Source organism: Phalacrocorax carbo, chromosome 6 (genome assembly GCF_963921805.1).
Source record: "Phalacrocorax carbo chromosome 6, bPhaCar2.1, whole genome shotgun sequence".
Taxonomy (NCBI): Eukaryota; Metazoa; Chordata; class Aves; order Suliformes; family Phalacrocoracidae; genus Phalacrocorax; species Phalacrocorax carbo.
This window is the reverse complement of record NC_087518.1, coordinates 15,193,428-15,206,549: the sequence shown is the minus strand read 5'-3', so window position 1 is coordinate 15,206,549 and position 13,122 is coordinate 15,193,428. Positions and strand designations below refer to the sequence as shown.

General features: G+C 36.8%; 1 protein-coding gene across 6 annotated transcripts in view; it reads right to left on the bottom strand.

The window, feature by feature from the left end:
* TASOR (transcription activation suppressor) overlaps window positions 1-13,122 on the bottom strand; it is a 30,475-nt gene that overhangs the window by 4,305 nt on the left and 13,048 nt on the right. For 3 of the 6 annotated variants that reach the window (XM_064453869.1, XM_064453866.1, XM_064453871.1), the window contains 11 exons: window positions 12,713-12,840; window positions 12,023-12,054; window positions 11,222-11,327; window positions 10,725-10,828; window positions 10,510-10,613; window positions 10,208-10,280; window positions 9,989-10,063; window positions 7,628-8,344; window positions 5,438-5,880; window positions 4,187-4,331; window positions 419-1,359 (listed from right to left, as the gene is read on the bottom strand). In XM_064453869.1, coding sequence (XP_064309939.1) covers window positions 419-1,359; window positions 4,187-4,331; window positions 5,438-5,880; window positions 7,628-8,344; window positions 9,989-10,063; window positions 10,208-10,280; window positions 10,510-10,613; window positions 10,725-10,828; window positions 11,222-11,327; window positions 12,023-12,054; window positions 12,713-12,840 — 2,868 coding nt within the window. The remainder of the gene's footprint in view (window positions 1-418; window positions 1,360-4,186; window positions 4,332-5,437; window positions 5,881-7,627; window positions 8,345-9,988; window positions 10,064-10,207; window positions 10,281-10,509; window positions 10,614-10,724; window positions 10,829-11,221; window positions 11,328-12,022; window positions 12,055-12,712; window positions 12,841-13,122) is intronic. The other 3 variants (XM_064453870.1, XM_064453867.1, XM_064453868.1) reach the window with 2 other exon arrangements.

Sequence of the window (13,122 nt, the reverse complement as noted above, 5' to 3'; positions counted from 1 at the left end):
TCTCCAAAAGTTACCTGTACTATTAACTGGACGGGAAGGGAAAAAAAAACCCAAAACCACACACAGAGCCTTTTCATGTATTCTTTCTAAAAAGGTATGCTATCACATATTTGCCCTTGTTCTCTTTTCTCCATAAGGCTACCCCCCATCCCAGCAGTATCTTCAGAAAGAACCAAACTACAGCCTGTTCTGCTTTCCAACCATCAGAAAGAGACTTACATAAAAGCCAAATACAAGCAAGACTACCTCAGAACCTGAACCGAGAAGTGGGACAGGACAGCCTACTTTCCCAATTCACTGTCACTATTAACCTTTTTTGAAGCAAATTTCAGACTACCTTATGTTTGCAAGCACAGTTTTAAGCAGGCACTCTATTCTAATTTAACACTAGAGAGAAGTTGAAGTGGAACATATTTACCTTGATTTCTTTGCAGAGAACGCTTTCCTCCTCTTCATGAATATAGAATTTCACAGTGTTTTTCTGTACATCTTTAATAATTTTGACCAAACTGTTAAATACTTCAGGTTTTAACTGGCTTATAAAATCGGAAAGGGCTGGTTGGGTTGAAATGTTTAAGTTCTCTGGGGATTTGAGTGTCTTTTCCGGTGGCTCCATCAGATCACCACTGGAAGAGGTCTGATCAGATGTCAACATATCTTCTGTTTTAGCATTCACATGATCTATTTCCTCATTCACTACGGCTAAGCTTGATGAATGCTGCTCATTAGGATCCAGATCTTCCACCATGTTATTACACAATGGCTCTGATAACACCATGTCAGAGTCCCTACAAACAGGTAACGTGTCGGGTGGAGGATTCAATGCAGCATTACTAACCACATCTGCCAATTCTGGACTAGAATAAATTGGTGGAGTATGCCTAATGCACGAAGAGGACAAAATAACACTATTCAACTTTTCACTCAGTGTCTCTATATATTCTTGGACAGAAATCTCTGATGTGTGTAAACATATGTATTCGGAAAGTCTCATTATCCTCTCTCGGGCAGAGAAGACTGGTGTGGACATACCACTGACATAAGCGATATTCTTTTGCTGCAAAATTTCCTGAATCTTTTTTGCAAAGAGATTATATTCTTCTAATAGCGTAGTTTCTATTATTGCACTAATGGAATGCTTAGTTGTAAAAGGGTGATCTGCTAGACCACACTGATCTTCAAGTTTCTCCGCTTGTCTTTTATAAAGTCCATCTTCTGCTGTCCCCTTTTGTGTGTCTGAAAATGGAGAGTATGGAAACTGATAATCAGAACTTCTCTGTCTATTTATTACCCGGGGGTCATTAGGAAAGGCATCCTTTGGCGGTAAATACACCAGTGGTTCTTCTGGTGATTTCAGACCTATATAAGAAGAGTTAATCATCATCATCTCAGGTTTGAAAGTGATAAACAACTGACAGGTTTAGAACAGCATTACCGTTGTGCTGCCCCCCTCCAATCAACTTAAATCCAAAGACTCAAGTGTTACTGTCCACTGAGACACAGAAACACAGAAAATTTAATAACTCATAAGACAGTAGAACAGTAAAGTCAAACTTTGCTCAGAAAAGCAGAACACAAGTTATTTTCCCAGAGAGAACATCTGATTAAGCATAACAGGAACCGCCTTAATTAAAAAAAAAAAAATCAAATTAGAAATCAAGCAGGGTGACAAATCATTCAAATATTTTCATTTGCTACTAGGTTATAATCCTCAGATTTTCAGAAGTTTTTTTTAGCCACACCCTGCCTTTCAGGGTTAGACTGCAAGCTGCATATCTGATCTTGCAGTTGGGAACAGGAGGTTTTTTGCTTAGAAAGGTAGGACGCAAGTCTTACGGTAATTATCAATAGGAAGAATCGGTTATGCTGCAAGGAGCACTGAAAGCCTCTCATCTAAACCTTAGATCAGTTCTGCAGCATGCGGTTTCTTCACCACCCACATTCAAAAGTATGCTTTTGTTTCTTTTTAAACCAAATCTAGCGCTTTGTTGCAACCAATGATGTACACAGGTATTTCAGATACAGGTATTTCAGTATGCATCTGTTGCATAAATACTTCAAAAGAGGCTTTCTTTGTTGGTTTAGTTTGAGGTTCTTGGGGGCTTTTAAAGTGTTGTATTATTGTTAAAGCTAATAATGTAAGCAGAAACCAGATTTCTGGAGCAGAAGCAATAACCACCATAGTATAGGCAGTTTCTAAAAATCAGCGTTATTTTGGAATGCAGTAGTTTTTGTAGCCAGTTGAAAGAAGTTCTGTTCAGTCCCTAACTTGATCACATCCAGATCTAAAAGGAAAACACTAACAGCATCCCTTTTTCAAGGAGACATTATCACCTCATAGTTATTTTATGCCACCAGAGTTACAGAGAAACTAGAAACGTGGTTCCATTTTACTTTCCTTATCAATGAAACTGTATGTTCTTTCTTCATCCTTCAAAGCACATCTTTGTGTCAACTCAAATTTCTAGTTTTCTTTAAAAGCACTAAATGCAGATATTAATCAGGTTATTCCAATTAGTTCTATTCTATTTTATTTGAACCTTTTTTCTGTTGCCTTATACCTTCAGTGTTGATCTACACCTTTTGTATGCACATCTATATTAATTTTAAGAGACTTTGAAGAACTCAGCACCGAATTATAATGTTAACAGAATAAACTCAGTTGAAGCTCATTTAAGATGCAAGGTACCTAAGAATATGTTACGTATCCCATTCTTCTTGAGCTATGTCACTGCTGTCATCAAGAAATATAGTACTATAAGCAAGTCCTGGTAAGAAGAATAAAAGCTGTACTATGGCTTTAAATTTGGGGCTATTTTTATAACTTCTTATATTTTAATACAGATCATCAGTTGCATACCAATTTTTAGCAATGAAATTTTGTTCTGTGGCTCTCCTGTCCGCACCCCCGATACAGGTAAAATTTCAAGTCCTAAGGTTATTGAGAACATCAATATACAATCCACTCAATCCTGCTTTAATGGAAAGTTTCTGCAACATTTATATTAGGAAAAAAGTTTAAGAGATATATGGTTAAGAACTGATCAGATTATTCTTCAGAGTTTTCCAGAAAGAAAGAAACTTTGTTTTTAAAAAAGAAAAGCCTTTAAAGAAAGGTTTTTATTAAACAATATTAAGCAGAATTTAAACAAAAGGATATACTGCTGAATATGAAATCCAAAATATTTTCTAACATGTAAAAAACAGGATTAGGAAAAATAAAAAAATAAGGGTAACTTTAGTTGAAATTATCTAAATAGAATTCTCTGAAGGTGGCATCCTTCATAGATCTACACCTTTGGGTCACAAGTCTTCACAAAAAAAAAAGTGCATGAGGAAAGAGCAAAACCCACAAACACACACTTCAGCAACTATTAAAGTATTATTTATGTTTTCAAACACACTCTTTGCTGGTAATACCTTGTAAGGGGATATGTCAAAGAAACCAAAGAGACAACTGCCTGAAAACAATCTTGGAAAGAACAGCTGTTAAAGAGCTGCTGAAGTAGTTATCTTTGCAGATTAAGAGTCAAATTCTTCACTGCTTAAGACAAGTCCTTCTACAGTGACTCCAGAAATAGGATTCTTGGATAGATTTTCAAACCAGATATTCAAACACCACCTCAAAAAAAGCCTAGAACATTCTGTTTCTTCACATCCAAGATGTCATCAAAAGCCATCACTTAAGAGTATCTATTAATGCATCAATCTTCTCTTACAAGAGAAGGAAGAATAAGCAAGAATGAGCACAAAAATGGTATTTGATGTCCAAAGCCAAAGAAAAGTCTCAAATTCAAACCAAAACTGAGTTAGGATGGGTTTGTTAATACACACGTGTGCCCAAGTTTGCTTTCAAAAATAGGACTCAGGTTTGCTTACCATTGTCAGAAGTTTAGATTATGTTATCGTGAAGAAATGTATAACATGATACAGAAGTAGTCGAGATGAGTTGAAGGCCTGTGAACAAATATCTCCTCCAACGCTTTCTGATGTTTTAATCTGAAAGCATATGTTTTCATCCAGCAGAGTTCTGTACTAATCAAGTATCAGAAACAACTGTATAGGCTATATGTACATGCTTGTGTACCAACACGTGACCCAAGAATGGTATCTATGAAAGATACAAACCTTTAGAATGTATTTTCATTCACTATTTGTAGCAACAGAAGCGATAAACCCATCTTACCTGTAATTGGAATAAGTTTCCAGTGCATTCCAACCTCTCCTATATTATTTGAGTTGGAATGTTGCCTGCGATAGACATGTTCTATAGGTGTACTAGGACAGGGACTGTAGTCTTCAAAACTACTTACACTTCCAGTGCTTGCTTCCTGAAAAACAATAAAAATTCTCAACTAAAAACTTTTTTGGTAGCTATTAAGCTTTTACATTCTGAACAGCTGACAGTAAGAACACACCTGAGTTCACCAGCCATTTTACTGTCAATCAAGTCAAGTCAAACTTCGAAGTGTTTACATGAGGTACTTATATATTTCATTTACCTAATTGATAATTTCTGAGAGAGACGTCTTTACTGATGGTCTATCATTAAGTAAGACAGACCTGAGCACATGCCTTAGAGTACAGAAGCTGGCTGGGGCAGGGAGGAAAGGAGGCAGAGGGGAAGAAGTTAGCAAGACTGTCTGCTCCTTAGCCTTTTTTCAGACTGTTGTCTTCGTAGCTGACTAAAGCCATGAGACATCAGCATTACTGGGGAACTGCCTGCAACTAGTATGAAGCCCCTGAACAATCCAATTTCATCTCCCAGTTCAGACGGCTAGAAGAAAAACAGCACAGAGATTACAGGTAGGACAAACTCTTTCCTGCTCTATGACTTAGAAACTGGGCTTCATGTAAAAGTTATCGATAACAGAGATCATAGAACAACCACTCCGTAATGTGATTGAGCAAGCAGCTGGGGCACTCTGAACCCCAAGCACAAAAGCCTTCTTCAAAGGGTGTTTGCCAGTTATACGCTATCACAGAATCATTAAGGTTGGAAAAGACCTCTAGGATCATCAAGTCCAACAGCCAACCCAACACCACCGTGTCTCCTAAACCATGCCCTGAAGTGCCATGTCTACATATCTTTTAAATACCTCCAGGGATGGTGACTCTACCACCTCTCTGGGCAACCTGTTCCAATGCCTGACCACTCTTTCAGTGAAGAAATTTTTCCTAATAGCCAATCTAAACGTCGCCTGACGCACATTGAAGCCGTTTCTTCTTGTTCTATCACTATAGTGAGTAAATTTCCATATATACTCCTACCTACATATGCACTGTACTACCTACAGAAAAGCTTCTTCACAGAAAAGTTAGTGCTTATCTATGTTTACCTATGTAAAAAAGTACGTTTTTTTCCATTCAGTATCATAACATTTATGAAAATAGTACATTCATTATCAGCATCTACGTACAGGGCAGTTTCACTTACTTTTAAATGTAGCATGTGTTCAAGGCCTACTTCATTAGCTGAAAGCCGTAGATCAACATCAACAGGGTAAGATAAGCATGCTGCATCAGTTTCCAGCATCACTGGGCTCTGTGGGTCCTTAAAGTTAATATTTTCAGCCTGAGCAGTATGAGGAAGCTCATGGTCATCTCTGTCCTGTGCTGGAATGGATTCATATTCATATTTTTGTCTCATATCCTCTTCAATTTCATCAGTGCTTAATCCTAAAGCTTGATTTACAGACCGTGCCAACGACGAATCCAAGTGTCCTGCACTAGCTAGTGTTTCTAAAAGCAGTTTAATGAGGCCATGTGTGTCAGTAACAGCAGGGTCGGATACGTCGTGCTGCCTCAAGTCAGTATCATGTCCACCAAGACCAGTATTAATTGAGAAAACAGAGTGTGGCGAATCCGAGGTTCTGCCCCCTTAGAGTAGGGGGAGGAGGGGAAAAGTAATCCATTACTAAGTTTTAAAATAAAAGCAAAACCAGACACACACACCCCCTCCCCCCCAAACATCTACCACATACCCACAGTCTCTCTTTACCGTCAATTCATGCAGTACACATACATTTATTTTCTTAAAAGTTTTTAAGCAGGTAGATGTTGATAAAAAGCCATTTTAAAGTTAATAGTCTCCCCCCAGATAAATAATTACTGTTTTTTAGGTCACTAAATACCACACTGTTTTATATTTTAATAGAAGTCACATACTATGTTCTACGTATTTTACAGAAATCTTGTAAAATTCTCCAGTGCTTGTTGGGAGAAAAAGATTAGTTTAAGCAAAATACTTACTTTCCTCCATCCTATCACTGTTGCTCCAGAAGCTGATGAGTATCTTAATGCTTAACCTCACAAGTTATCTTTGACTAAGCATAATTCTAAAACTTTACCATGCCTATTTATACTAAACATGACTTTAGAACAGGGTTATTTTTGTTCTGCTTATCCCCTTGGATGAGTAAATACCATAAATATTTATTCTTCTTGGAAAGAGACAGACCAGGGAACTACTTTAAGTATCTGATGAACCCCTAACTAATTTATCATATATAGAAATCTAATAATGTTTAGATACTTAAGCTCACAATAGTTTAGGTAAGACTTTTTGCAAGACAAACAAATTACTTTTAGGGTTCTATAAAAACATGGAATTCAAACCATAGATAGATGTTGCTGTTTTGGTACCCCTGAAGGCATTAAGTCAAAATTTAGTTTTAAACAGATACTGTTCTAATTACAGCCAGGTAGAAATACATTCATGTATTTTACACTAATAATCAATGTAAAAAGACCCTGAAGGTTCACAGATTTCTAAGCAGGAATCCCAAGATCTACCATGTAGCCTACCCTTTGTCTACCCGTGCACACATCCCTCTCAAAAGGGAAACTTGCTCCTAAGACCAGCCACTTCATTTTCCAAAGTGATTCATGTACACATAAGAATGTCTGGTGCTTGATGTAGTTTCCCCTTTTCTTCATGCCACCCTTCTCCCCAATTTTCCCCCTTCTAAAGCAGGCCTGTATCATTGCCTTAAGAAAAGGGTCAGGGAAACAGAAATCAAAGGGGATTTTTTGGCAAATCTTAAGTATCAGGTAATATCTGTGATAATTACCTGAGGTTTGGATGTAGATAACTTCAAGTACAGAATAATTCAATCTTAATACTGTTAGGTTGTTTCCTTTGTCCCATTAAACACATCACTGGCTGTTTCAATACTTAACTGTGCTCGCACTTACAAGTTTAATTCTCCCCTTCAATCTGAATTTATTACGAATTATATAGGGTATTGGAGCCATAAATAATTACAGCAATGACTGAAGTCAAACTCTGCAAGATACATTATGGTATCAAGTCTGCTTAGTACTCTATATCAGAAAGTCTTTGGACAGTTCCACAACTAAGGAAACTCTTTGGAAGCCTGCCTTCTTTCCAAAGAGGCAGAACAAAAGCAGCTTCCATGACAAGTCCAAGACTTGTCTTCTATAAAGAGGCAACCTATATAAAAATAAATGTCATCTCTATTGATAGATATCAGGCCGACATTAAAATGTACTACTATGCATTAAAATATCCACAGCATGCAAAAAATAGTCAATAAAGATTAAATCTTAAGTATGCTTTGAATTATAATGTTTAAAGAGGAACTCTAAACAAAGGCTTTCTTACCTTCATACTGACAACTATTCTCTGAAGATTCACTAATTTTTAAGTATTTCCTCAGATTTTCAGACTGTTTTTCCAGCTTCCTTTTCAGACCACTTTTATTTCTAGGGTCTTCAGAATCAGAATCTCCACCTACATTTTTTTTCCTACACTGGATTAAGTTAATAAGTTCTTTGAGTCTGTCAGGATCATAATCTCCAGAATGAGGCGGTTTTCGCTTGGCAGCAGTGGCTTCATATGTTGCACGGATTCTTTTCCCACTTTTTGCATTGGCAAAATCAGAGTCTTCTTCTGTGGCTTCATAGTCTGAGATGGGACTGAACTGTTGAAGTTTCCGATTTCCCTCCATCAGTTCCTTAGCTCTAGAAACAGGTAGTTGATATGCCTCACAACCAAAAATATAGTTTTGCAAGGAGCTGTCAATATGAGATTTATTTTTTGGAGCAGAATAAAGAAATTTTTTGTCATCCAACCGTGATTCATACCGATATAATACAAATTCTCTATATTTTCCAGAGCCACTACAGCATCTTTTCAAATACTCATTTATATACTTTTCCACAACAGCATTGAAATCTGCAGTAGCGTCTTTACGAGACTGGATTAAAGCAAAATGTAGAGACTGAATAAACTTTGTGAATTCTGGAATGATTTCCTGATTTTCGTGCAACACCATGGTAGTTGAATTTTTCTGTGTTCCAAATGGAACACTTTTTTGTGCTGCCATAGGAGAAAAGGGAATTCATAATTAAAATCAAATCACAAAGCTATAAATGATGACTAGTTAGCAATATTCTGTATTATACATATTTGGTGAAACACAGTTTGGAATGACTGTGAAGAATAACACAAAAAAATTCCTTTCCTGGCTTTTGAGAAGCAACCAGCTTTAAAAGCCTACTTAAAAGTCAGCCTACTCATAGTCATGACAAACTGCTCATTTTCATAGTTTTGTGGTAACCTGTAACCTAGATACATGTAGCATTTCCAATTTAAACCACTTTACTGACCCTTCAACAAGAAGGCTACTTTAAGGGCTTACTAAGGTTTACTAAAAAGCAGCCTACCAGCTCCCTGCAAAAAACAGGGGAAGCATTACTCCTTCCTATGCGATCCTGACACATTCACTGTGCTGCTTCTAAGCTCACTGGACCTGTATAAAATGAGTCAGCTTAGTAACCCAGCAGAAACCTATGCAGCTTTTTCCATTCCTTTGCAAAGCAATACAACTCACTAAATCGAAGACATGCAAGAGGAGTACGTGCCAAGAGTAGGATTTCCCTGTCCTTGGGAAGCTGTTAGATCCTTCTACCACATTCTTGAAACAGCAGCTCAAGGAAGCTCAAGGTTATGTGCTCCTTTTATTTTATTTATTTATTCACACTCTTCTCCCTTCCAACCACAGACTGCAACATTTCTCCATCAACCATTTAAGCACCTCTGAAGACTCAGACCAGTGATTAACCTTGTGTTTGACAGATATTCGAGCTCACAAGTCTTTGAAGTGTCACAGCAGCAAGAACCAGAGTATTTTTATGGGCCTGGCGTACACACACTTTCAATGTCATCTTATGTCACAGCTCCTCTTACCCAGTCTATAACTGATTGAATTTTCACAATGGTTACTTAAATAAGAAAAACATAAGGGGTTTACTAAAATAAGAAATATAGAGATAAGATTCTAAGAAGGTGCCAAGACTTAGGACAAGAACTTCTTTGTCAAAACATAGTTCTTTCCAGGCATTTCACTTTTACAATATCCCTTCTAACTCGCAGCAGGCCAAGAGGACCATGTTCTGCTGCTAGCGCTGCTTATTGCAAATTTTAACTGTAAAGCTTTAAAGTCTCATCGCAAAGTATTAAAGTTCTACTAAAGGCAAGTCCTTTCAGTCATCTTTTATTACAACTGGTTGTATCAATATTTTCTTTGCTCATTTACTCAGGTTTTGGTGCATATCCCAAAGCAAAAAAAAAAAAAAATTACACATACATTAAAGGCTTTCAGGTGTTTTGTTGTTAATGTTTTGATGGTTAAAGAAAGCCCTCAAAGTTCTGAAGTGCAGTGTTACTACTAATGCATAGATGTCTTGGAATACTGATGCTCAGTTCTACTAGAATACACAGTCAAGAAATTTGAATGAAGTTTTACTTGCTAAAATATGAACAAATGAGCCTAAAGTACAGTGTGATCATTACTTTTGTGAATAAATAAAACACTTTTTGAACACCATCACCATGACCATAACCAATGCAAACTGTTATTCCTAGTTTACACTGACAGGCTATAAACACTGCAGTCTTCAACAGAATATAAACTACATTTAAATAAGCACATATGCAACACACAACAGTGAACAAACTTACCTGAGCTTATTATACCTCTAGGTTCTGGAAACAGAAACAATGCATGTAGCATGCGCGGACGTCCAGTTTGGTGATCTAAAACACAAGAAAATAAAGTCAGTTGAGAAGGAGAAGACCAGTATGCTTCAAAGTATTAAAAAACCCAACCCCCTAAAAAAAACAAAACCAAAAAAACAAAAAACCCCAAAATCAAAACGAAAAAACCCAGAGTGTGCATACCATAAGGGGATGTCATTTGCCAAGGAGAAAGAAGAAAAAGAAATCCTTTGTCTAGAAGTGTTTTCACAAGAACCTGTTTTCAAGCAAAGAGAAAAGCATACTGTTTCAAACCATCAAAGCTATTTCCTCACTACAAGCCTGTAAGCCAAATTCCATCATGGGTAGAGAAGTGCCCTGATACAATACTTCAGAGTATGCCAGCTAAGGAATTCCAGTGAGATCATGGATCTTGTCGTACACCTCAATTACTAGTTAGTAAAATTATTTTTACAAATAGGAATAACAAAATCTGTTGTACTCACAAGTTTCTCTTTCTCTAGTTTTTGAAGTAAACCCTCCAAGTGACTACCAGAGCGGGACTTCTCCACGACTTCATAAAGGCTACAGTACATGCCGTTCTTCAACACTGACATGATATAAGGGTAGAAAGAGAAGGTAAGAAAAACAGAAACGAAGTTGTAATTCAGAAAACTTTTTAAAATTATGAATTTTAAGAAATTAAGCTAGAACTATTTACCTTCCTTTGCTCCTTGGTAAGTTTCTTTATAGAACAATGCTGGTGAAATTTTTTTCTTCAATTGATCAATGCTCACAACTTTTTCAACCTCAAGCTTCTCAGGACTGGAGGCAAAGAAGGAGGAAGGAAAAAAAATAAAGACCTCTTTAATCCCCCCACAGTTCTACCCTCATACAAGAGCTATCAAATACATGCCTTTATAAATCAGTTCTTTGACTATCTCGTGAGCCAGTGGTGTTTACTCCTGCAAAGGAGTGTGTGTCACTTCAAAGTGAAAAAAAAAAAAACCAACCAAACTAAAGAGATGCTGACAGAGTTGTGTGAAGTAAAAGCAGCTCTGGACACACACAACTCAAGAGTCTAGCTGGACACATTTAAAGCATCTAGTCAATATATATTTTTTATTTTCATTTGATATCCAAAATTCACCAGTCTCTACCAAAAAGAGTTTTAACACAGCAATATTTTAAACTTATTCTTTAAATGGTAATACTCACAGCTTGCATGGAAGTAAAGGACATACTGCTGATTTCAAGGAAACGTGGCACAGAAGTTTGCCTTTATTCCAAAGCTGTCCCCTCCATAATGTATAGTTAGATTTATCTAAAGTAAGATGGAGAAAGAAAGATTAAGTGAAGCCACTTGCTAGGTGGGACTGAAAGGAAATAGCAGTAAAGAGGCTCCTGAATCTCCAAGAGCAGCTTAGGGAAAATTTTGTACTAATACCAGACCAGATAATAATATGTTAAATAAGTTAAAAGGTAACAGAAAGGATGTTTACAATCCTGTCTGGTTTTGACCTGCTCTGAGCAGAGTAAAGGAGTTTGGTACATCACCTGTACCTGTCTATATAGGCATGCCCTTAATGCCAATATCTGTGGAAAGATATCCTCTTTCCTTAACTGTCAACCGCTTTCATACATATTAATATTTTACTTGAATGAGGTTCAAAAGCAAAGCAGGACAGAGGATCGTATTATTTGAAGTGCCATTGAACAGCAGATTCGGGGACACAAGGTAAGTTCTTATTATGCTATAAGTAGAAAAGGAGGGGAAAAAAGACTTGATTTTGTTCAGTTCCGTTTGTTCTGGTAAAAGAAGATACACATTAAGGTGTCAGTTCAATCATTTAATGAAGAGTTGCCTGCAATCTGTACGGTACAGGATAAGCCTCAGGTATACAGTTTGCATAACTAAGCAATCATTCTGGTTAAAGAGAAATAAAACTACATGAGGAAAAAACTCCAAAACCTTCCATATCTGTATCAAAAAAGCAATAAATTTCAATTCATTCTTACCTGTACTTCTATCTGTGTTGAAGCTGTTTGATCTAACAAAAAGAAGAAAAGACAGAATGTCTAGGTTGAGACAGAAACTTCTGGCTACTAAATTTTATATTAAGGATATTTTATCAATCCAACAAAACATCAGTACTGATAATTCCCTCTCTAACCTCGAGCTATCACTGCTGCAGCATCTTGTGTTATTTTAAGATATACTGATAACTATTTTTAGCATTACATAGTACAGTGGCCACATCTGGATGCCTTCCTATCAGTACAGGTATCATATTGTATCTGTCACCAATTACCCATTTAGATATTCTCTCTGCAAGCAATAAGATGACACCAGCTCAGTAACAAAGTATACAGAACATTGTTTTAGAATACCAAGCAAGATAATGCTGTGAACATTAATGTCTGCGAGCTTCCTCAGTTAAGCAGAAAAACCACTTAATACAGGGATTCCACCTCAGCAGAAGGTGAGCACATGAAAAGAGCAGAACTGCTTCCTACAGGGGCCAGCCTGTTGCATAAAGCCACTTTTGTCACCTCTTACTTTGCATTGGAAGTATTTATGATGTTAAGTCCCTGTGACATGTCCATTCATTTCAGCACTGTTCATCTAAATTAATTTTAAGCTACTACCAAGAGCTATGAATTCTTCATGCTGCGTGCACTCTTTCCAAAACTCACTTCCTAGCTTACCTTGAGGGGGCCAAGAATTTTGGTACTTGCACCATTTCATCTTTGTAAGTAAACGAAACCACAGCATAAGGACAAACATGTCTTGGTCTTCGCCTTATCTCATCAAAGCCATATTCATAAAAATAGTACTAGAAAAATAAGTGAACAATGTTAAATTAAAGTCTGGTAGACTGTATTTTGCAAATACACTAACAATCCATGACTGTTCTTCACTGAAAGGTGTACTCTGTTTCATAGGAATAGCTTGCAAAACATACCTCATGATTAATTAAACAACAGGAGTTTGTTTGAAACACATTATGCCAAACATTAACTGGTACATAGAACAAGTTATAAGTCACTATAATAAATCCCATTTATGTTCCTTTTGCCAACAGCCTATTTCTTCAAAAGCTGATACCTCAAATAAG